Here is a 25975-nt window from a genome sequence, read left to right on the forward strand (position 1 = left end):
AACCGGTTCCCGTCATTACGATCATCCTCGGAGTGGTATAAATGGAGTGTATGTGCACATTTATGAGTAAGAGTATTGCGAGTAAGAGAAAAATTTGAACAGAAACACTAATTAATATTACTATCGACTGCAAACTCTTAAGACAATGATTGTTTATGTGGCCTTCAGCCGATTGTTAAATTCACGGAATGGACACTGAAGCATTTCATACCTCAAAAAGTTCTGATCGCATTTGGTTGAGGAGGAGCGAAATATGATATTTTTTATTATGTTACACTTAGGTTGTAAATCAAGTATGCATACTAGCAGTGCGCCATTTTACTAAACGTAGTAACATTGTTTGTTCGGTAGCAATCTGTTGCACTCTGCGAATTTGATTTCCATACTGTGTCCTATAGTTTCTATTCTTTATCGACAATAATCTCGTAATACCATTATCATTTATTCTGATTTTGTAGAAGAGACACAAATGTAACTGGATTTAGCGTTATCGATGCCATTGTCTTTGTAGGAAATTTTTTAATATTATGGCGGAAGATTGATTAACAAATTTCTCTCCGAACACATGGTGAGGCTAAACGAGATTCCTCGAGCCCCTTTATTATTTCTCAGATCTTCGTTTAAGATTTCAGAAAAATATTTTGTTGTGGAGAAATTGGGAGTCTGATAAGCCTGCGAGCAAGCTTGCGAAATGCTATTAATTAATTTTACAAACCTTGCATCAAAGTGGTCGAACTCTGCAATGAGCGAACATTACACCGAGCCCAACCGTGTACCAGTCAATACTTTCCTTACAGGAATCTTAATTTTTACTTCTTATATTTTATTGGAATTTGTGGACGGTTTCATATCTAATTGGAATTCAGAACTCCAAAGATAGTTAAAAACCTAAATAAAGATATGAGATCAGACTTGCAGGCTTCAAAGCTAGGTCAATAATTGATGAGACTAAACAGGCAAGTATTGGAAATCAAGTTTTGTCAACAAAATTTATGTTAAGAACTTTCAGCATTGCAGCGCGCAAGCAATCGTAAGTATCGAAATAATTATGAAGAATCCGCCTCGATTGCACAAACTACCTGGTGTTTACCTAGGTTTCAGCGTGGGTATCAACACCTTCTTCAGAACAAATATAAAACAGTTTCCCAAAATAGGCATAGTCAACGGCTAAAATCAACACCTACAGTGGCAAGACCCCATGGAAATTTTTACAATTAAAATTCATGTTGGTTGAAGTTCCTATTGTCCAAAAATTTTGAAAATGTCTAACTTTTTTATAGTTGTTTCGAGAAAACTCTGGCCCATGAGCACCTAGGGCTTCAGCGTCTAATTCCTTTTTGAAAGTGCACAAAATTCTAAACAAATTTGATTGCTACAACTGTTTCTCTACATCCAATACCAATGGCTTTACAGTTCGTCACAAAACTATAATTTTTAAAATTTTGTGCAGAATCGTAAAAATACCAAGTTGATAGCACTTTTATTTCACCTTCTGTTTATATAGTGAAGTATATTGTACGTTGTGTTGTACACTACAACTGGACTTTCGTGCACGGACAGTATATATAGCATCGCGCAGATTACTGTCAGTGCCTACACAGTAATACAGTCAGGTAGGGATTGCGTGAATTCCTTTTTTTTCTTGTTTGCATATAAGAGTGCTTACGGGTGTCATAAATGATCTACCAAACAATGACGTTAATGATCAGTAATAACACAAAGTGTGTAGGAACTTTTATTTAGCGGACAACATTGCACTATTCCTTGGCGCGCCTAGCGCAATTTTCTGTAATTTTTACATCACACTCAGAGCTATTGGCACAAAATAATAAGGTACGTGGATTAATGTAACTGATTACATTCGGTATATTTTAGTGACACTGTGATGCTGAAAGTGAGTCCGTATACCGAGAATTCACGTTTATTAGTTAAAAAAATATGATGAGTGATGAATCTGTTATGATAAAGAAAGGACTGAGAACACTAATGGATAATAGTGTTAAACGCAGCAAGGAATTTGCATACACATGCTATTGAAAAGGATTAGTAAAGTGACAAAGCATGAATTATGCTATAAAAAGTACGTTCATGGGGGAATTATAGCAACTAGCATTCGGCATCCTAAGGAACCAACAGGCGTGTCACGTCGGTGGCAGGGAAAACGGAAGTTCAAAGACCAGTGCATCTTATTTGCAAAAGAAAAGCCTGATGACTTTTTAACAAAGTAATTTAAATTGCCGCATGCCAAGTGAAATTTTGTTAAGAAAGGAATGACATTGCAGCTTCAATCTACAATACCAAAATAAGCTAAACGACTTGGTGATGAACTTGGCAACAAGAGGTGGATTAAATTCAAAACGTGAGTGACTTGGTAGCTGCGGGTGGGTAGTATCACATATTTTGCTGCAGAAGTGTATTTCAACGTAGTTCAACTACTTGAGAGAAAGAAGGGAAGGACACCCATACTCATGGGGTTAGGGGGCGGCGGTGTCAGCGGAGGCGTGGGGGGGGGGGGGGGGGTTGCGGTGCGGGTTGGGGGTAGAGGCGTCCCTAGCTTTCAGGGAAAGAAAAATATGTGTAGTCAAGTACTTTTCTGTCACGAAAATGATTTAAAAGTCACAATTAATCTGGTTAGTGGATCGGAACTAGAATTTTTATGGCTACTTAAAAGTCGCCATTCGTCTTCCAAAATATTAAAAATACTCCATACCCCAAGGTCTAGCGCCCTCTCCAAACCCTACAAACTACCGTATTAAGGTCACTCAACTTGGGTACCTACCTGCAACAGAAATAGATGAAGGGATGGAGGCAATAATTACCTACTTGTAGACCAATTCGGAAGATAGATTTTGTCCAATCACGCTGTTAGTGGATGTATAGAACATCCTCTGCTTTCGTTTAAGAAAAAGTGAAGTTTTGGAATATTATGGAGGAAAATAACACCTAAACTCAGCACATGGCACGTTGAAGAAAGCAGACTCTACGAGCGAAGAATTAATAACAGCTGGAGGACAATTTTTTATCCCATTGTAAAGTGGAGCTGTCAGCAATTCCCACATACTTGACGTCTTGCAGTAACAGCTATTGGCTAAGTTTGTCACAAAGAGCGAACTGAATCTTCGCACCCACAGAAGATGTTGAGAAATATAATTCTTTACGGAATTACCAGAAATTCAAAAATTGGATAGGAAACTGGAAGCCTCTTGATGGTCCGAGCGTCATAACGCGGCAAGATTCAGCACCTGAGTGAGTTCTTCACGTTGTTGCGTGCTCATGTAAGTTGAGATGAGGCGGAGCGTGGTCCTGCAGAAAAGCAGATTTGAAATTTGCGTCCATTGGCAACAACTACAGTCTAGTTTACCGCGAAAACGTACCAGAGTATTTTAAATGACGAAAGTGAAGTATATTTTATGGAAATTATTGAGGAAATGGTTGGCGATGTTACAAACTGGAAGAAGCTGTCTCACCGTTCCTAGGATTCACCCCGTTGCAGACGAAGTAATTGTAATCAGAAACTGAAATGTTCATTTCCAATCTGAAACGTAGTATGTAATACATTTCTACTTTATAAACAGAAACGGAAATAGGAGTACTCAGAAACTACGTATTTCGCCATTTTTCACAAAATTTGAAGAACTGTAGCGCCGTTGGTGTTGGGTGCAGATAAACGTTCTAGTAATGGAATCTCTGTAGAATCTTGCGCTCTTTTTTCAAAAGTACATAGCTCTTTTTTCAAAAGGACATAGCTCTCAAAGCTCTCGGAGCACGAGACACTGAGATTCTGAGAAAAAAGTTGGAAGAAGTCCGACATTATTAATGTTTCTTGCATTCAGAAAGTTTAGGCAACATAAGACTTGTTGGCAGATCTTGGTTTTTTCTTTTTCCCAACTACATGAACGAATTAAAAGAACCTTTCACTCCATCTTTATAAAGATATATTTACTATTTGAGTGGGCTAAGTTTCAGAACATTAGGAGTTGCAAGAACTGCAGTAGCCTGTCCTGAAGTGACAAACAGCGTCCGGTGACTATTCGATTTGTTAATTTAGAATTTTAGTACGGTGTCGCCTTTAGTAGCTGTAGACCTTTAGTTCTTCCAGAGTGTTCCATAGGCCCCCCCTTTGCCGGAGTGTGTAAAACACTCATATTGATATCTATGTCCAGATGCAGTTCTGTTCTGCGGATGTCCATTTCCCCTAACTCTGATATTGAAAAACCTAACTGTCTTTCTAATACAAAATTAGATTTGTTACCCATCTTGTACCTAAGCAGAATTGTTAGAGTATTATTTATTTGAAAGGCGCATCTGATGGTTCTGTTTTGAAGCTGTTTCTCCAGCTGTTGAAACGCTTTTTTCCATGGTATCTCATCGGGGCAAATTTTTGTTGCTTTTAATGCTTCTTGTGCTCTTAAATGGTTATGCTCCTATTCTTTATCTTATTGTACGGTCTCAAGACAAAGATGAATGTGTACTCGTTTTCCACGGCTATATCTTTTGGTGTATCATAGAGGCAAAAAGTTCTCCTATATGACGCAGTCAGCGATAGGACTTGGCATTAATAATATTACAAGTGCACTTACGTCTCCCTATAAGTTCTGACTTACGTGTATTGTTAGTTTAAGAGATCGTCAGGTCCAAATAGTTAATAGAGTTATTTTCCTTTGTTTCAGTGGTACGATAAATTTTTGGTGTTTATACGACACAGCTGTCGTGCAAAGGCATCGATATAGTTTGGGCTACCTTTTGACATAACCAACATAACACCTACATAACTTTTATAGTAAATTACGTGATGTTTACGGTTTTAGAATTTATTTTAAAAAAATTTTTTCACGTCATTAATAAATATATCAGGCTACGTTCCAGCTAACCCATTTCCTATTGGAAGACCTTGTTTTCGGCAACATATTGTGTTATTAAAAGTGAAGAGTTATAGGACAGCACGAGTTCAAGCTCGATGATTTCAGCTATGACAATTTTCCAGTGAAATATCTGATTATCAAACATTCGATCTATTTTACCTCCGAGGTGAACATGTCACTCCTCACCAATTTATGAACACTTGCCTGCCTCAAACGTTTTTCCACTAAACTTACCTGACCCTCTGATCTATTTACAGCCATGTCACGCAGTTTGGAAGGTGAATCGCCCGTGAGTCCTGGCGTCACGAAAGTCGTGTTGTAGTGGTTTATTGAAAAGAAATCCGCTGAACCTGTAACAAGGTATAATTTGTCTATTTCAGTTTCCTGATAAACTGAGACGACAGCTCTAACATTAACAACAAAGTTCTGCAGTTTTGTCTGACTTTCCCTCATGTTACGCATTCTTCCATGCCTCAGCAACGGCGCTGTGGAAACCGAATATGAATAATAATTTACGTGTATTATAAAGACAGGTACATTACGAAGGAACCAATGACGTGTTAAAGATTATAGTAGGTGCTTGAGGTCGAAGCGGAGATCGTATCTTGTAGTTCACTACGCGCTAAATTAACACCAAATGGAAGTGGATGAAATTACTCTTTCTCTTAACGCTTTGTACGGGTAAAGGACATGCACAGAGTGCTACAGAACACAACTATTGCAATGGTTGATAGTTACGTGCTATACCAAGATTAAGGAATGTGAAGTGCAGATCAGATTTCTAATAGTTTGTATTATCAGGTTTTTAAAATTTTTTATTATTATTATTTTTTTTTTAATCGCATCACTTCAATTTCTGGACGGCCATTGTTCTTACTTCCAAATAGAAGTCATGTTTAAAGGAGCGTGTGTGTCTACAACGCTGCTGTAACAATGTTTAACGTCGGAGAAAGACCTTCTACTTACAGGATGACAACTGTTGAACTATATGAAATACAATCGCCATAATTTCTGAACGGTTTGCGTTAGGACATTCAAACTGCACCGAGGGAGGGCATGATTGGAATTAATATGCATGCATGGTCTGGTTTATCGAACAAGCCCACTTTCATTTACATGCGTTCATCAATAAGCAAAAGTGGCCCATTTTGGGGACTGAGAATCCGGATTTCGTGATCGAGAAGTCTCTTCACCATCAACGGGTGACTGTGTGGTGAGTAATGTCCAGTCGCGGAATAATCGGTGCGATATTCCTTGATGGCACGGTGACTACCGAACGGTACGTGAAGGTTTTGGAAGACGTTTTCATACCCCTTATCCAAAGCCACACTGTCGCAAGATGTGGTTCGTGCAAGATGGAGCTAGACCCCATTGATGCAGGAGAGTGTTTGAAGTCCTGATATAGCACTTTGGGGACCGCATTCTGGCTCTGGGGTAACCAGAGACATTGGCCTTTATTGGCCACGATATTCTTCAGATTTCAAAAAATGGGACTCCTTTTAGTGAGTCTATGTCAAAACCGAGGTGTACAGCAATAACCCCAATATCATCTCTGAGCTGAAACCAGCAATTCAGGAGGTCATCGACAGCATCGACATTCTCACGCTTTAGCGGGTCATGCTGAATTTCGCTATTCGTGTGCACCACATCATCGCCAATGACGGCAGGCATATAGAACATTTCGTAACTTACATCCGAATACCTGTAGTGACGTTTACACGTTGAATAAAGTATGTCTACGCCGTAGTTTGTAAATAATTTACGTTATTTTACATGTAGTTCAATAATTGTTACCGTGTGGATGTAAAGCATTGTTTTCTGAGTTTGTTTATGTTCTTAATGATGAAAGGTGGAAAGTTGTTGTGTTGATTTGGGCGAATAGATGTGTAGGGCAACCGACTCCAAAGCAATCTTAGTCAAGATTTTGAGAAATCTTCTCTATGTAATTTGCTTGATTGTCACGATAATATAAAATCAGTTCGTTTCCAACTGTTACCACTTCTGCAAACATGCACTTTTTAATTTTTTTCTTTGTAAACATTTGTTGAATTTTTCCTTGACAACTGGTGGTCAGAGAAAATACAAGGCAACGTCATTGTCGCCACCCACACTCTCTTGTAACTGACACATGACGTACCGAAACTTACCGTCCTCTCAAAACAGTTTTTTATTCCTGCCTTCACAGAGGTGTGATAATGTCTTGTAGTAATAGTAGTTTTATTCATCCATAGATCTCGTTTCCTAGCATATTGTAAATGTCTTGTTACTGCAATTTAAGAACAACAAAAAATAACGTTATGCATACTTACAGACTGGTGTGACAAGGTAGTCGATCGTTCCCTTATAGGAGATGCCGCCCTGGCGTTTGTCTGAAGTAATTTTGGCAAATCACAGAAAACCTGAACCAGAATGGCCGGATGCATGTCGGAGCCTCCAACCTCCCGAATACAAGCACAGTCTGTTTACAACACCGCTACCTCAGTCTGTGTATCCCTTGTGTACAATGCTGTTTTACAATGGAGTTATTTAATAATGTAAAATGCTTGTACTACACTATTCATTCATTTTTCATTCCCACCCACTCTTCTCACACATGGCTTTATAATGTAGAACTACACACACTACCAACTGATGTCATTACCATAGCATCGATGTTTTGTTACATATTTTCCACACAACAACTTCCCATTTCCTAGCGTCCAAAATTGAGTCAGCATCCCTCTATAACAAGTGAGATGTTGAGCACAGAAAGAGAAGAAAGTGTTAGCATTTTACATTGCATAGCTTTTGGAGTAACTTTCTTCTCAGAAAAAAATACACTCCAAGAAATTGAAATAAGAACACCGTGAATTCATTGTCCCAGGAAGGGGAAACTTTATTGACACATTCCTGGGGTCAGATACATCACATGATCACACTGACAGAACCACAGGCACATAGACACAGGCAACAGAGCATGCACAATGTCGGCACTAGTACAGTGTATATCCACCTTTCGCAGCAATGCAGGCTGCTATTCTCCCATGGAGACGATCGTAGAGATGCTGGATGTAGTCCTGTGGAACGGCTTGCCATGCCATTTCCACCTGGCGCCTCAGTTGGACCAGCGTTCGTGCTGGACGTGCAGACCGCGTGAGACGACGCTTCATCCAGTCCCAAACATGCTCAATGGGGGACAGATCCGGAGATCTTGCTGGCCAGGGTAGTTGACTTACACCTTCTAGAGCACGTTGGGTGGCACGGGATACATGCGGACGTGCATTGTCCTGTTGGAACAGCAAGTTCCCTTGCCGGTCTAGGAATGGTAGAACGATGGGTTCGATGACGGTTTGAATGTACCGTGCACTATTCAGTGTCCCCTCGACGATCACCAGTGGTGTACGGCCAGTGTAGGAGATGGCTCCCCACACCATGATGCCGGGTGTTGGCACTGTGTTCCTCGGTCGTATGCAGTCCTGATTGTGGCGCTCACCTGCACGGCGCCAAACACGCATACGACCATCATTGGCACCAAGGCAGAAGCGACTCTCATCGCTGAAGACGACACGTCTCCATTCGTCCCTCCATTCACGCCTGTCGCGACACCACTGGAGGCGGGCTGCACGATGTTGGGACGTGAGCGGAAGACGGCCTAACGGTGTGCGGGACCGTAGCCCAGCTTCATGGAGACGGTTGCGAATGGTCCTCGCCGATACCCCAGGAGCAACAGTGTCCCTAATTTGCTGGGAAGTGGCGGTGCGGTCCCCTACGGCACTGCGTAGGATCCAACGGTCTTGGCGTGCATCCGTGCGTCGCTGCGGTCCGGTCCCAGGTCAAAGGGCACGTGCACCTTCCGCCGACCACTGGCGACAACATCGATGTACTGTGGAGACCTCACGCCCCACGTGTTGAGCAATTCGGCGGTACGTCCACCCGGCCTCCCGCATGCCCACTATACGCCCTCGCTCAAAGTCCGTCAACTGCACATACGGTTCACGTCCACGCTGTCGCGGCATGCTACCAGTGTTAAAGACTGCGATGGAGCTCCGTATGCCACGGCAAACTGGCTGACACTGACGGCGGCGGTGCACAAATGCTGCGCAGCTAGCGCCATTCGACGGCCAACACCGCGGTTCCTGGTGTGTCCGCTGTGCCGTGCGTGTGATCATTGCTTGTACAGCCCTCTCGCAGTGTCCGGAGCAAGTATGGTGGGTCAGACACACCGGTGTCAATGTGTTCTTTTTTCCATATCCAGGAGTGTACATTGAGGATGGAGGAATTCAAGTAACTGTAGGAAATACGTGGTTTAAAGGGTGAAAGAGAATAAGGGTCTACTTCTACCGCGTCTGCCCCCGTCTTGAGGATAGTACGAGTAATTGGTTGCCCCATTTACTTTTAAACCAGGGAAATACGTCTTAGCCTTCTGTGATGTTTTGCATACAGCCGCAAGCTTAGAGAACTGGAGTAGCAAACAGTTGTTAAAATTGTAGCTCGCTTGAATTCCGCAGAAGGTACTTGATCATATGTAATGTGCAATGATAATTTGCGGGATGATCATTCCTTCATCGACATTCAGAAAGGCTTAGTTTATCGGTAAAGAAAAGCGGATCCCCCTAGATATTACGGTGAACAACTTAGTGGTATATTTCAGAAGCACTCTGAAGTAAGTAAGGCCGAACTCTTCAAAAAGATAGCAGCACACTTTCTGTTGTCAGCACCAAAACCTGTTGTTATTTGCACTAGCCGTAAGAAAAGTTATTTATACGGCATATAGCGAACAGAGCTGCAGGGAAAAGGGCTGCTGACAAACTGGTACATGTGACACTTCAGGATCTTCTTTCCCGTTAGCTGTCACTGTCACTGGAACCATAGCCCTAAACATCAACTACTCTTTATCTACCTGCCAGGCCCACCCTTCGAGATCATAACGAAACAAAAACTAACTTCCACCCTGTACTCCACATTTCTTGCTTCACTGGATCAGATGATAGCTGTACTAAATGGTCATGTGACGCCGCAACACCTGCTCGACCATGTTAAAAAATATTGGACTGGAGATCGCCACTATAGGAACATCCACGTCTGCTGCCTGTGTCATGTTGAAGTAATGATGCGCTACCACCTCAAACGAAGAGTTGCCCGTATCCCACATTTACGTTCCTTCAACCAACAAGTCCGCAGTACTTGTGTCGGCAACAACGAAGAAGTCATTCAGTCTCAGTCAGTGACGTAGAGTTGTGCGAAAAGAAGGAACTCCGTGCTTGAGCATTGTAAGAGTGAAACAGTGGCCATAATATAATATAAGAATGGTAGGAAGACATGAAGAGGAAATGTTAGACAAGAACTGTTTACTGGGAATTTATGCAGGTGAATGTAAAAATGTTGTAACAGTGATTGATACACCAGTGCCTCTGTTGTAGCTAGATGCTTACACTACAGTCCAACGGGCAGGAAATATAACGATATGTTACTCCGTCACATTCAAAAGGCATAACCAGCAGCAGCAACCGGACTCCTGTCGAAACAACAACCCTTCACTGTTGGCTCAGTGTCAATTCGACCTCTTTCTAAATGACGACACATCAGTGGCCTGTCGATGATGACGATGGCAATGAAAAATTCTTGTGGGCACACGACAGCATGGTCTTAAGCGCGAGGGCTTTTGAAACGACGCAGAGGTATTGAAATCCCCCAGGAAAGCACATCGGAGAATTATATAGTAATATGACGTCGTGTATGTGCCGGCCAGCGTTGTACTAATGACGCAGACACCACGGCTGTTTCCAGAACGTGAACTTCGTGACTGCCTGGAATCCCGGCAGCAAGCCGCTTTGCCACGGCCAAGTGGCTTGAGACGATCAGTGAGGTCCAGCCAATTTGGCAGAGCCGCTTCCCGAAGTGTGAGACCTATGTTCAACACCCGGAGCAGTCCTGCTTGTCCAAGCCTTCCTATCTTTCAGTACCCGTCGCTGGTCTGCCGTCCCAATGTAGCCAGCACCGACAGCCACAGAGCAGTGGGAGCATAAAGCCGTTCGCTTCCCGCCTCGAAAAACGCCTGTGTCGGCGCTTCCGCGGAGCGCGCTTGGGTCCGAGGGTCACTGCCCACGACCTGCTGTCTGCCTGTTGCGAACACACTGCTCTAAATTTGTTTACAATTGTTGATAAAAGGTTTCAACACGAAGTTGCCTGTCTTCATCGTTTACATATCCACCCACCTCCGGCACGGATCCACATACCCACACCATCCTATCAACGCCCCTTAATTCCTTCTAACTTCTATAGTAGAATCCTATGGTCAACAGTATCAAATGCCTCTGAAACATCTAAAACTGTGCCTGCGACGAACTCATCTTTGTCAGCAGGATGAAATACCACTTTTGTGAATGCTATAACTGCTGATTGAGTACTTCTACGATTTTCGAAACCATTACATTTAAGAGCTTGTATTTGTTCAAGTAATTCATTGCTCTGTTTTTCGTAACTGAGGTTATCATTTTTGAGCAGTACCTACGTCTTCTGCGTTATCAGTCTGTAGCAGAGGTAAAAGCCTTGCCTATTTTAAATATTCTGGAAATTTTGCTGATATGACTAATTCATTTATTACGACTGTTAAGGATGTTTGTGTATATATTACTTCAGCATATGCAATAGTATCTCATCTAAGCCCCGCCCCTCGTAAAGGTATCCTCATCTGTGAACAGGATGAATGACAGAAATCCCCGCACCGTTCTGGTCTGTGCGACGAACCAGCGACAAAACATCACCATAAAGGCAAGCCTCTGGGTAAAAAGGCCTACACGCGCTGTAAGTGATAAGGATAGTGGCAGTCGACGAGGATAATTTCCGCAAAGCCGTCTGCTTAACGCCACGCTTGTTATGACTGCCCGTCGTCTCGCAACGCAGCACTATACGATACACGTTCACGCCAGAGTGAATTAGCAACAGATGCCCCTTAGTGCTCATCTGTTAGCGCGTCGCCATCATGGAGAACATCACTGCTCTACTGAACTTGGGGCGAAAACACTAGTTGAGACGAAGTATTCCCACATGCCTGGCGCCTTCTCATGTGTGTTATCAATCATGGAAATCTACACTGTCAAAAAACTCCATCTTCAAGTGTACGTACCTCCATTCTAATGCACTCGCGGTCATACATTCATGTGACCTTTTATACTTTTATCGTTTATGGACCGCTCCCAACAGTTTACACCCATTTAGCAAAATTGTCCTGTATACAAAACTTTTCTCTCTATATATTAGTCAAATAATGGCAGAGAGTCACCGATTGCCTCTTATTTCTAAACTATTTGATTTGCAACCCTAATAATCGAAAAAATTATCTATGATCAGTTACACAGTTACATTTTCTTCAGAGAGCCTATCCTTATACTGACATATATCCCTCCTTCTCAGGACGACATATTTTATCACGTACCGGCGGTCTTCAAATTCCAGCTCCTGTAGAAATTCACTCTCCGTACATAAGCATATTATACATCCATACTTCCTGGTTACCGTCAGGAGTGCCACACGGATCCGTGATAGAATCTTTATTATTTTCTATATCCGCCCCCAGTTGCTGAGTGGTCAGCGCGACGGTATATCGTACCAGCAGGCCCGGGTTCCAGAAGCATACCCCGTAGTCTTTCTCATACGATTTTACAGAAACTATTCGGTAAAATAAATTATTTTTGTATTGCTTTATACTTTGTATGTCAGCTTCATGACGATGCGCCCATCATTTTGTTAATAGTCATAATTATTGTAATATTTACACTTATGTATGACACTGCGCAAAATTCGTAAAGGTTTGGAAAGAAGAATAGGACTCGCTATGATTTTGCATTTAGTGCGTATTACGTAAAATGGTGCTGCATATGAAATTTAGCTAACAGATTGAATTTTTCTTTAGTCTTGGGTGGAGATCTCTATCTGCCACCAATCTTGAGAAACTTAATGTGAAGCAGTACACTCATTCGCGATCGCGCATGCCAGAGATAAAGCCAGAATGAAATATCTACGTTTATTTGTTAATAAAAGGTTTCAACATAAAGTTGCCTGTCTTCATCGTTTACATATTCACCCACCTCCGGCACGGATCCACATACCCACGCCATCCTATCAACGCCCCTTAATTCCTTCTAACTTCTATAGTAGAATCATATGGTCAACAGCATCAAATGCCTTTGAAACATCTAAAACTGTGCTGCGACCAACTCATCTTTGTCAGGAGGATGAAATACCACACTAGTTGAGACGAAGTTGGTGCGTTCTCATGTGTGTTTTCAGTCATGGAAACTTACACTGTGAAAAAACTTCATCTTCAAGTGCACGTACCTCCATTCGAATGCACTCGCGGCCATACATTCATGTGATCTATTATACTTCTTAACGTTTATGGACTGTTCCCAACAGCTTATACCTATTTAGCAAAATTGTCCTGTATACAAAATTTTCGTCTCTGTATGTTAGTCAAATAATGGCAGAGCGTCACCAATTGCCTCTTATTTCTAAAATATTTGATTTGCAATCCTAATAATCGAAAAATTCATCTATGATCAGTTCCTCAGTTAAATTTTCTTCATAGAACCTATCCTTATACTGACATACAGTCCCCGTCTCGGGGCGACATATTTTATGACGTACCGGCGGTCTTGAAAATCCAGCTCCTGTAGAAACTCACCCTCCGTACACAAGCATATTATACATCCAGAATTTCTGGTTATCGGCAGGATTGCCCCACGGAACTGTGATAGATTCTCTATTATTTTCTACGTCCGCCCCCGGTTGAAGAGTGGTCAGCGCGACGGCATATCGTACCAGCGGGCCCGGGTTCGATTCCCGGCTGGGTCGGAGATTTTCTCTGCGCAGGGACTGGGTGTTGTGTTGTCATCATCATCATCATCATCATCTCATCCACTTCGACACATAAGTCGCCGAAGTGGCGTCAACTCGAAAGACTTGCACCAGGCGATCCGTGTACCCGACGGGAGGCCCTAGGCGCACGGAATTTCCATATTATTTTCTGTATACGTAAAAGTTCTGGCAGACACGGTGGGCAACAATCTTCGGTTATCTGCTGATGATTCTATGGTGTTCGGGAAGGATTGGAAGTTCAGTGACTGTAGGATTGTGTAAGATGGCTTAGACAAAATTTGCAGTTCATGTGATGAATGGCAGCTAGCTCTAAAATGTGGAAAAATCTGAGTTGATGAGGATGAGTAGGAAAAATTAAATCGTAATTTTCGGGCACAAGTCATTTCGTTAAATTATCGGGGCGTATCGCTGCAAAGCGATATGGAATGGAACACAAATGCGAATGGTCGGGTTTGGTTTATTAGAATACTTTTGGGAAACTGTGGTTCATTATAAAGGAGACCGCATACAGGACACCGCATACAGGACGCTAGTCCGATCTATTCTTGATTATTGTTCGAATGTTTTAGACCCGTACCTGGTCGGACTAACCAAAGACATCGAAGCAGCTCGGGGGTGGGCTGCTAGATTTGTTACTGGTAGGTTCGAACAACACATGGAAATCTCTGGAGGGACGACGAGTTCTTTTCGAGGAGACGTGTTGAAAAAATTTAGACAACCGGCGTTCCAAGCTGGCTACAGAACTATTCCAGCTAAATACATTTCGCGTAAGGACCCCGAAGATAAGCTACCAGAAATTAGGGCTCATACAGAGGCACACAGAGAGTCGTTTTTCCTTCCTTCTATTTGCGAGTGGCACAGGAAAGGAAATGATTAGCAGTGGAACAGGGAACCTACCGCCACGCAACGTACCGTAGCTTGCGGCGTGTGTACGTAAATGTAGGTGTAGAGTTTACCTTCCTCAATGAGGCTAACTGCTACTAAAGTTATTTTGCACAATGACTGAAATTAGAAAAAAATATGTATGGGATACATACCTAATATCCCAAGAAGAACGATAATGTTGGAAATATGAGGCCATTATTACCATCATGGTGACAGACTCCAAAAAGTTTTATATCATCCTGGAAGTTGATAGACTGCAAGAACATAATGCTCATATTTTTTAAAGTGGAAGTTGAATTTCTTCCCTGTCATTTTCAAGGCACAGATGGAATAAGAGAGAGTTGGAAAAGGAATTTTGAAACCTCGGTATGTGGGGACACTAACGCCACCACACAATTGAAGATGACACACGTCGGATGTTATCAACAGTCGCTATTAGTCCCCAACGGGTGAGCAAGTAGCATTCATATCCGTCCCCCTGTTGCTTCTGCAACAGAAGACGTAATCGAGTATTATAAGTGTGTGTGGCGCTTATGTTCAATTCACAATTCTTACATTGTCCTGAAGGTCTGACCAGTGTACGACATAAACTGCAACGGATGTGGTAGATGCCCGCCTTATGCAAAGTAAGATCACGAGATCATAAAAGGTCCCTAAACTTAGATGGTGGTCAAAGCACAATTAACATCATGTGCCAGCAGAATATGGCCAGTCCTGTAGGAAAGTCTGTGCGTGAAGCAAAAATGGTTCAAAAATGGCTCTGAGCACTATGGGACTTAACATCTATGGTAATCAGTCCCCTAGAACTTAGAACTACTTAAACCTAACTAACCTAAGGACAGCACACAACAGAACCAAAAATGCCTCCGATCTGTTGTCTCCTCGTTATTGTTTTCGTTCTGCCACTTCACGATTGGCCGATAGTACAAAGTGCTCCTGATCTGTCACTATAACCATTATGGTGAAAGGTGACTTAGAGATAGTGTATCTCATATGGCTTTTAGAAACTGAGATGAAGATGGCCGTGTGGATCAAGGTACCAAGTACCCTCTTACGCTGAAGCAGCTGGTGACAACACCCAGCCTGAAGATAAAAAAAATGTGAGTTGTCTTCCTGTGTACAGCACGACCCAAGATAACGTCAGCATTTCTCATTACCAAGACATCCATCTCCATCGCGAAGTGAATTTCGTGTGGATTAAATTCAGATGCTCCCAAAGGTAGTGTAAAATCGCGGTTCCATGATACCAAACAACTAAAATATTGCCCTCGTATTTTAGAAAACACACATGTGTTAGTGCTACCGGCTTAAGAGCACGTTCCTCGATTTTCTTAGATTGGTAATAATAGGAGACAAAGTGCTCCCCATTGCATCTCTAATTGTCTGTTCATAGCACTGGTCAATGAACAAAAATTGGGCAAGTGCACTGAGAGTTCCGTACAAACTTAATTATTTGTAGAGGCAGTTTATCCATTCAGAAAATTCAGAATATTCATGATATGATACTGGCAAGATAGCGGTCCCACGGATACATAGACTTCTGAGAATATTGCAATTTCCGGTCTGAAGTCGAATAACAAATGACAACAAAAATTTTTTTTTTCGTGTGATATAATTAAAAATTAACAATTTTGGAGCTTTTCTTGACTTGTACTGCGAAATCTTGCTTCTTGCCAAATTTCTTAATTCTAGATCAACGGAAAGTACCATACGGGCTTTGATGAATGAGTTTTCGACTATCAAAATACATGGCATAAAGGGCTGTATCATTTGACTGAACTGATTTAGAAGTTTACAATTATCACAGCGCGAAGAGGCCAAGACCTTAACATGAGACATAAATATGAACTTGATACGCCAATCTGTTCCAGAGTAAAATGGTCTTAACTGGCGAAAAAACAAACAGACATAAACCATGACAAAATTTTTTTTCGTGTTATGTGATTAGAAATTAACAATTTCGGATTTTTTCCTATACTTGTAATGTGGATCCCAGATTCATGTGTAATTTTATGATTCTAGGTCAACGAGAAATACGCAACAGATTTTGATGAGTAAGTTTTCGAGTATTAAAAAATTATTTTGATTGCACTGACTTAGAAGCATACAATTTTTAAATCGCCAAGGGACCATTAACCTTAGTAACTGACGTAAACCTGAGCTTGACACACAAAATTGTTCCAGATAAAGAAGGGTCCCAACAGACCGACAAAAAAACACAGACGGATTAAAAAACCGACAAAAATATTTTTTCTGTTATATACTTATAAATTAACAATTATGTGATTTTTCATTTTTTGTACTGTGGAGCATTGCTTCTCCCAAAATTTCATAATTATAGGTCAACGGGAAGTACCCTATAGAGTTTGATGGGTGAGTTATCGAGTATCAAATTTTGTGACATAAATGGCCGTATGTTTTGATTGACTTAAATTCTTAAATTTTTTCCTCCGCCAAGGGGCCATCGATCTTAATGTGGGACATAAATGTGAACTTGATGCGGCTGCTCGTTCCTGAGAAAAAAGGGATTTTAGAGTCGGACAGACAAGACGACAGACAGACTCACAACAAAGCGATGCTGTAAGGGATGCGTTTTTGTAAACTGAGGCACCAAACCCCTAAAGGTAAGTGGAAGCCAACACGTGTCGATGTAGGATCGTTAATTCAACACGAAACGTAACCTCAGTTAGCTGTCAGCCCCTGGCAGCTGAGTGGCCAGTGTGACGGAATGTCATACCTAACGGCCCGGCCTCGATTCCCGGCTGGGTCGGAGATTTCCTCCGCTCAGGGACTGGGTATTGTGTTGTCCTTATCATCATCATTTCATCCCCATCGACACGCAAGTCGCTGAAGTGGTGTCAAATCGAAAGACTTGCACCAGGTGAACTGTCTACCCAACGGGAGGCCCTAGCCACACAGCATTTTACCTCAGTTAGCTGTAACGAATCAAACAGAGGAACCGGAGTGAAAAGAGATCCACATCGAAACATATGAAAATATCAGCTTCATTCATAAGCAATTCGTCTAATCGACCGAAGAAATCCTCCGAGTTCTTGACGTGATGCACACACTGCGCTACTAGGAGAACTCAACAGATTAACAAGGTGTTTTGCAACACGGTATATTGCAGAACCAGTGTAACTGAGAATAGAGCTAAAAATAACCAGTTGCTCCTTGATCTCCACGCGGGTGCATGGTCTGGCGGGGAAAAGCACAATAACAGTGAAGACTTCGGATAGTGTCTCGCGACAAGGATCTTTTCTTCAGGAGGCTGTTAGTCTTCCTCCTATTTTGTTGGGTCTGCACAAGCCGGCGATTCACTGGATTAGAGAGTAAAGACTGCGTCACCTGACTGTAACCCTTCTTGTTCAGTGCCACTGTAGAATAGCTCTCGTTCGAGGGCAAGATAATATCAGGACCACCGTCAGTGAAGAAAAGGAAGCCCTCTCAGGTGTTGCTGTAATACTCATGGACGAACGTGCTCTTATCAACAAATGACATACTTCTCTTTTACCCTCCATTGGAGCCTGAGGAGATCGTTTAAAAAGCGTCTGGTAAACGATTAGCGACCGTTGCAAATTTTTACACCTCTCCCTGGTACGGATAAAGATGACTCGTCCAAAGTGTTCTCTGTGAGGCTGATTACAGTACGTCAAGATGTATTAAACTCCGAGACATGGAAACGTTCAAACGTAGACCAATGCCAGGCACTTACAGAACGGAATTCCCAGTCACACTAGGACCAAGAAACAAAGTCCAAATAATCCATGGAAAATGCCGCAGTTTTCTCACCGAAGTAGTTCCTTTTTTTTAAAGCAACTACTCCGGTGAGACAGAGAGAGAGAGACTCTCGGCCAGCATAATGGATCCTATTACGAACAAGACCTGACCGAACGCGTTGCTTGATGCTATTAGCGCCGGGATGATTAGTGTTATGCACAACTTTGGAACAACATTGAGGTCGCGATAAGGTAACATAACTGATGAACACCTTGCAATATCAGTCTAGTACAGCCAATTCTTCCTCAAGCGACAATACATTTCCTCCTTGTAGAGGATTCTTCCGGCGTGAGAAATATTCGGACAACTTACTGGAACGCTCACCGGCGTCATAATCGAAAAACGCCGACATTTCGTCTCATGCACACACTGTCCTTTTCAAGGCACAGATGCAATAAGAGAATGTGGAAATTTTGTACTTCAGCATGATATTTGTCCCCACCCAGATCATCGTGATGTGAAACTTTGTCTCTTGGGTCATAAGGCCGACATTCTGAAGAAGAGAAATTTATTAACAACGAGTATAGATTTAAGTGTCTGGAAGTCTTTTCTTAAAGTATTTGTATGGAGTGCAGCCATGTATGGAAGTGAAACATGGACGATAAATAGTTTAGGCAAGAAGAGAATGGAAGCATTAGAAATGTGGTGCTACAGAAGAATGCTGAATATTAGATGGGTAGATCACATAAGTAATGAGAAGGTACTGAATAGAAATGGGGAGATGAGGAATTTGTGGCACAACTTGACTAGAAGAAGGGATTGGTTGTTAGGACATGTTCTGAGGCATCAAGTGATCACCAAGTTAGTATTGCAGGGCAGCGTGGAGGGTAAAAATCGTACAGGGAGACCAAGAGATGAATACACTGAGCAGTACTTACTTAGAGATGAAGAAACTTGCCCGGGATAGATTAGCTTGGAGAGCTGCATCAAACCAGTCTCGAGACTGAAGACCACTAAAGCAACAAGGCCGACATTGTCTCAGACGCTGAAAGTTTGTCTGTTGAATTATCTCATCTAGAAGTCACCTTTCGCCAGAACGGTCGTAGACTGCTTTCACAGCCAACAGTCAGTCGAATGGGTGACGAAATGAACGAGGTGGCAGCAAAACCTATGGCAATTTTGTCTTACGTAGCTACTTGCAGTTGTGGTACGTCATATATTGGTCGGACCATCAGGATAGCGGAGGACTGGGGTGCTTAGCATGTGTGTCACATGCGCTAACAACAGCCGAAAAATATGTCCTGTTGATGATTATTTCCTTGACACTGGTATTCCTATGGAATACAACAGTACAGAGATTGTAAAATGCAGTTCCAGCTACTGGCATAGAATTATTAAGGAAACCGTTGAGACGGAATTATCAAGATCCTTTTTTTTGTGTCATCGGTCTTCTGGCTGGTTTGATGCCACCCGCCAAGATTCCTCTTGTGTGCCAACTTCTTCACTTCTTCGTTTCAGGGTATCACTTGCAATTTACGCCTTTGCTGTTTATATTCTAATCTCTGTCTTCCTTTACGCCTTTTACCCTCTACATCACCCACCAGTACCACGACAGTTTACCCTGATGTCTGAACAGAATGTATCATAATTATTATTAAATTATTTATAGAAATGAGATGTTAATCATTTCCCAAGATATCTAGTTTCTTAAGAAAAAATTTAATTTTTTGAAGTTAATTGTTTTTATTTAATTTTTTTAAGTATCTGTCATCCCGCCCCCTGTTTCTGTAAGTGTTTTCCATAATTTCCTTTCCTCGCCGACTCTGCGAAGAACGTCCTCAAGCCTTGCCTTATCAGTTACCGAATTTTCAACATTCGTTTACAACAGCGCATCTTAGATACTTCGACTCTCTCCTGCTCCGGTTTTCCCGCAATCCATGTGTAACTACCATAAAATGCTGTACTCGAAACGTAAATTCTCAGAAACCCTCAAATTAAGGCCTATGTGTGATACTAATAGAATTCTCATCACCAGGAATACCTTTTTTTCCAGTGCTAGTCAACGTTTTATGTCCTCCTTGCTCCGTCCATCATGGGTTATTTTGCTGCCTATCACAAGAACTCCTTTACCCAACTCTAATCTTACGTTTCTCACTGTTCTCATTTCTGCTTCCTCTTATTATCTTCGCCTTTCTTCGATTTACTCTCAATACTCTGTACTTATTAGACGGTTCGTTCCATTGAATAGATCATGGCATTTTTTTCACTTTCACTCATGATTCATCAGCGAATCGTATTACTGAAATCCTTTAAATTTTAACACACTCGTGAAAATTAAGACAACATCCCTGCCTTGCGCCGTTTTTAATCCGAGCACTTCTTTGTTGGTTTTTCAGTGTTATTGCTCCTTCTTGGTTCTTGTACATATTTTACATTATCTGGTTTCCCTATAGCTTATCTGCATTTTTTCCAGAATTTCGAACATCTTGAAGCATTTTACACTGTAGAACGATTTTCCTAGAAGGACAAATCCTATGAAAGGTCTTGATTTTCCTTCAGTCTGTCTTCCATTACAGCTGCAACGTCAGAACTGCCTTTGAGGTTCTTTTTCCTTTCGGATTTTGCTGTATATTATTCATGGCAGTAAATTAAATACATGAGCTGTTTAGCTGACTGTGCCATAATTCTCGCATTTGTCGGTTCTTGCTGTCTACGGAATTGTGTGGATGATGCTTTTCCGAAGGTCTTGTGGTCTCGTACAGTCTACACGTCAACGTGAATAGTCGTTTTGTTGCCACTTGCCCAAATGATTTTAGAAATTGAGATGGACTGTTATGTATCCCGTTTTCCTTATTTAATCTTAAGTCATCCAAAATTCTTTTACACTCTGATTATAGTACTGGATCTTCGATCTCATCCCTATCGACTACTGCTTCTTCGTCTATTACCATATAAGATAAGTCCTACCCCTGATAGAGGGCTTCAATCTAGTCCTTCCAACTATCCGCTTCCTCCCCCCCCCCTCCCCCTCCATTTTGCATTTAAGCGGAATTCCCTTGGCGCTCTTAATGTTGCCATCTTTGCTTTTAATTTCAGCAAATGTTGTTCTGACTTTTCTATATGCCAGTCAGTCTTTCCGACCATCACTTCTTTCTCTTCACATTTTTCAGGCAGCCATTCTACCTTAACGCTTCTGCACTTCCTAATTAGTTCGTTAATAAGTGACTTACATTTCCTTATTCCTGGATTTCCCTATAGATTTCCGTACTTCTTTCTTTCGTCGATCAGCTGAAGTATTTCTTTTGGTTTACATGCTTCTTCGCTGTTGCCTTCCTTATACCTGTGTTCTTCCTTCCAACTCTTATGATTACCTTTTTCAGGGATATCCATTCCTCTTCAACTGAACTGCCTACTGTGCTTTTCCTTATCCCAGTATATAAAGCCTTAGAGAAACTCAAGCGTATCTCTCTGTTCCTTACTACTTCTATATCTCTGTTGTTTACAGGTAAATTCTTCCTGACTAATCTCTTAAACTTCAGTCTACCCATCATCATTACTAAATTGAGATCTGAGTCATTATCTGCTCTGTGACATCTTACTGTCCAGTATCTGTTTCAATAATCACTGTCTGACTACGACGTAATCTAATTTAAATATTGCCATAACTCCCGGCCTTTTCCAAGTCTACCTCCTCCACTTGTGATTCTTGAACAGTGTTCGCTATTACTCACTGATATTTATTGAAGAAGTCAGTCTTTTATACTATTAGAAACCAAGATCGCTTGATATCAAAAAGTTTATTTCATGACTAGTTTTGATAGTAACTAGCTGCCGTCATCAGATCTATATTGTAAGGATAGAATATCGTTCATATAGTAATCTGCGTGATCGTACAACAATTATATACAAGAAGTAGTATTATCTGAATAATAAAAATTACACACTTCCCAAAAATATAACACACCAATTTCATCGACATACTGTTAACCTGTTCCAATCATAATAATGCGTCTCCACACTGTGAAGCGATAGTGTGAGTACTCTTCATGAATAACACAGCTAAAGGACATTTAGGAGGTAAAAAGTGGTTCAAATGGCTGTGAGCACTATGGGACTTAACAGCTGTGGTCATCAGTCCCCTAGAACTTAGAACTACTTAAACCTAACTAACCTAAGGACATCACACACATCCATGCCCGAGGCAGGATTCGAACCTGCGACCGTAGCAGTCGCGCGGTTCCGGACTGCGCGCCTAGAACCGCGAGACCACCGTGGCCGGCATTTAGGAGGTAACTAAATATTTTTATTTCAAGTGCTTTTCAATGTGTCACATTTCCTCGTCTTCCTGTATCTTTCCAGTACGTATGAGGGCATGCTGTGTGAATGTGTTGGGCTTAGAAAGGTGAAGGGATGTTTAAAAGGATTGTCAGCAGATGCAGAACGCTTCTCAAAAGAGGAACTAAGGAAGTTAAACACAGGGATTGCTTGAGGCACTTCGGAAAGATCGATTCTGAGGAGTGCAGAGGGCAGAGGCTGGCGATCACCCGATAGGAACGTGGCAGTTCGAACAACGATCAGTATGGTCGGACGGTAGCGTGTCGGGTAGAAAGTAGCTGGGATGTGCTGAGGACAGGACGCAGTGCGTTGACGCTACGTCTGGAAGGTGGTAACATGTGAAATGCTGTATATCGTACTAGATACAGTTCGCGAACCAAACTTCACCTCTTTCGCTCGTCTCACGAGCGTACTTGAAAATTACGTGCTCAAGCAACTCTATGGTTAGCTTCACAGCTCTGTGCCGTCGCGCTTGTGCATTAATTTGTGTAGCAGCGTCATTTCGCGTTGTGCATCCCGGTGTACTTCAGCGTGGCGATGAATGGAAGGGCTGTGCCCTGGTCTGTCATAATGAATTCCCTTCAGCCTCCCTATACTGTGAAACCTGATCGGCTGATAATACGAGAGCTATTAGCTGCTTCGATACTTGTCAGTATCGATAATAGTATGGACCAGTGATACCAGATTATGTTCAATAATAAGATCAAAATTTGTAGTAAAATTTCAGTCACACAATTACCTGTCGTCTCAAAAGCTCAGATCCATAATTGTAAGAGTAAGAACCCCCTTATTATCTTAGTAAGTAATAACAAATCAACTAGCTTCCATTCTTTTGATAACTCATTAGGGATATGGTCGCAGGCCTGAAAAAAGCTAGCAGTTACTGAGTGTGTTGGTCCTGTGTGTGTATCTTGTCATCTGTTGCGTGCGCTAGTGTTCCATCAACAAATAAAAATCAGGATCGCAATCACACGAAATGTTATCACGCACATTCAACCACATCATTCAGTAGGGAAGATAAGAATACTGTGTCATACTATTGTATGAGCACCAAGAACCAAGCAGGCCAGCAGGACAGGGCAAAGACGCAAACAAGAAAGACGGTTATCACACAACTCGTCTGTCAAATATATATAAAACGTGCAAAATAAAAAATCCATAGCACCAATAAGGAGCAGATACAAGTCGATCAATAAAGAAGATGCGTCAACGACAACTCAGGACGGCTGAGCCGGTTCGCTTTAGCGCCCATGTAGGGTGATTTCAGTCTTGGTCATCAGGCGGCGCCACTGCACAAAGGCAACGATGTGTACGTGATTCTTTAGAAGACTATACTAAATACTAACCAACTATTCACTAATAAAAAATAAAAATAAAATGTTTTACGCAACAAAACTGTAGACAGAAACGTTATTCCAACTGGACAATAAACAGTGACACGTCTCACAGCACAAAACGAGAGGCACAGAGTCGATAGAGATAGAATTTAATAGACATGGGCGATTCCGTTATCATTTTGCTGGGAATCCCGCTACTTGCTCTCCCGCAGTTAAGAAATATTCAATATCGATAGCTTCACTGTAGTTCCTGTTTGTTGTATTACTGCATACGCCCCGCATACCGATGTCTTTAACTTCCCTGCTCAGCTCCCTCTATTAGTATTTGTGCCCTGAGGATCACGAGGTCTTCACCTGTCAAAATATCGGCACTTATTGATGGTGTCGAACGGCTACTTTCCCGAAAGCTGTTTGGAGACATTTTAAAAGTCCTTCTCTTTACCTTTAACTTGACACTTCAAATTTATTAAGAATACTTTCTCATCATACAGTTTCAAACTGTGAAACAAATTCCTTTAATTGATTATTGTTCGAAGTTTTAACGAATAATCTATTGTTATTCTCTTCGGACGTGGTTCTACTCAGTATATTGGTATCAAAGATGCCTATGAGTTCTGAGAAGTTCCAGAGTTTCGGAAAGCAGTAGCTGTTACCGTACATTTTCGGATGTGACATTATTCACTCAGAAAATGTCGCTGGTACTAATGATCTAAGATGAAGAACATGTGAGAACAATTTATTGGAGAATCATTTCTGGACAGTGCGGGATAACATTTATCGATCTCGATTCTCATCAAGTGCTATGTATTTCGATACTCACCCCTAATGTACTCCACCTCTTCCTGTGTGAAGGTTGGCAGCCTTGACCGGGGTCGTCCTTCAGCCTCACTGTTGCCATCCACTTGCTGTCGCACCGCTGCCGGATAATCACCACTCTGAGTGTAGATAGGGTGTCCGTAGAGACCCAGCTGCAGAACAAATTACACATTAACTTTCCTAACAGACATCATTATTTTATTTATAGGCCATGTATGTGAAGTGATTAGTATCTTTTGCAACCTCTAAGCGGCTAGCAACACACTGAAAAGTTGCAAATGCTTGACGGCAGAGTTGCAGTACCCACCTGAAACTGTCGTGCTCTTTCACTAGCTTCTACATCCTCTGTCGAGTTTGTCATTGGCTCAAGCCCATCCATATTAAGCGTAATTCCCACGTTACCTGTTAAACATATCGAGACAATGACTTATATAGCTATCAGATTATATTACTATAGACCATAATGTATAGTCATTGACATGATGCACAAAATAGTACAGCTAGTCTATCAAATATAACTTTTATGTATTCAGAGTTCTCGAATAAGACACCGTGTGTGTTTCTTGGCATGATTACAATATATATATATATACACTCCTGGAAATGGAAAAAAGAACACATTGACACCGGTGTGTCAGACCCACCATACTTGCTCTGGACACTGCGAGAGGGCTGTACAAGCAATGATCACACGCACGGCACAGTGGACACACCAGGAACCGCGGTGTTGGCCGTCGAATGGCTCTAGCTGCGCAGCATTTGTGCACCGCCGCCGTCAGTGTCAGCCAGTTTGCCGTGGCATACGGACATCCATCGCAGTCTTTAACACTGGTAGCATGCCGCGACAGCGTGGACGTGAACCGTATGTGCAGTTGACGGACTTTGAGCGAGGGCGTATAGTGGGCATGCGGGAGGCCGGGTGGACGTACCGCCGAATTGCTCAACACGTGGGGCGTGAGGTCTCCACAGTACATCGATGTTGTCGCCAGTGGTCGGCGGAAGGTGCACGTGCCCGTCGACCTGGGACCGGACAGCAGCGACGCACGGATGCACGCCAAGACCGTAGGATCCTACGCAGTGCCGTAGGGGACCGCACCGCCACTTCCCAGCAAATTAGGGACACTGTTGCTCCTGGGGTATCGGCGAGGACCATTCGCAACCGTC

At 42.1% G+C, this 25975-nt stretch overlaps 1 protein-coding gene across 1 annotated transcript in view; it reads right to left on the bottom strand.

Annotated features, from left to right (window-relative positions):
• LOC126413103 (lactase/phlorizin hydrolase-like) overlaps positions 1–25975 on the bottom strand; it is a 233745-nt gene that overhangs the window by 186631 nt on the left and 21139 nt on the right. Inside the window, exons 6-8 of the mRNA XM_050082997.1 lie at positions 25119–25213; positions 24816–24963; positions 5097–5212 (exon numbers count right to left, since the gene is read on the bottom strand). Of these exons, the coding sequence (XP_049938954.1) occupies positions 5097–5212; positions 24816–24963; positions 25119–25213 (359 nt within the window). The remainder of the gene's footprint in view (positions 1–5096; positions 5213–24815; positions 24964–25118; positions 25214–25975) is intronic.

The sequence above is a fragment of the Schistocerca serialis genome, chromosome 7 (genome assembly GCF_023864345.2).
Source record: "Schistocerca serialis cubense isolate TAMUIC-IGC-003099 chromosome 7, iqSchSeri2.2, whole genome shotgun sequence".
NCBI classification, from domain to species: domain Eukaryota; kingdom Metazoa; phylum Arthropoda; class Insecta; order Orthoptera; family Acrididae; genus Schistocerca; species Schistocerca serialis.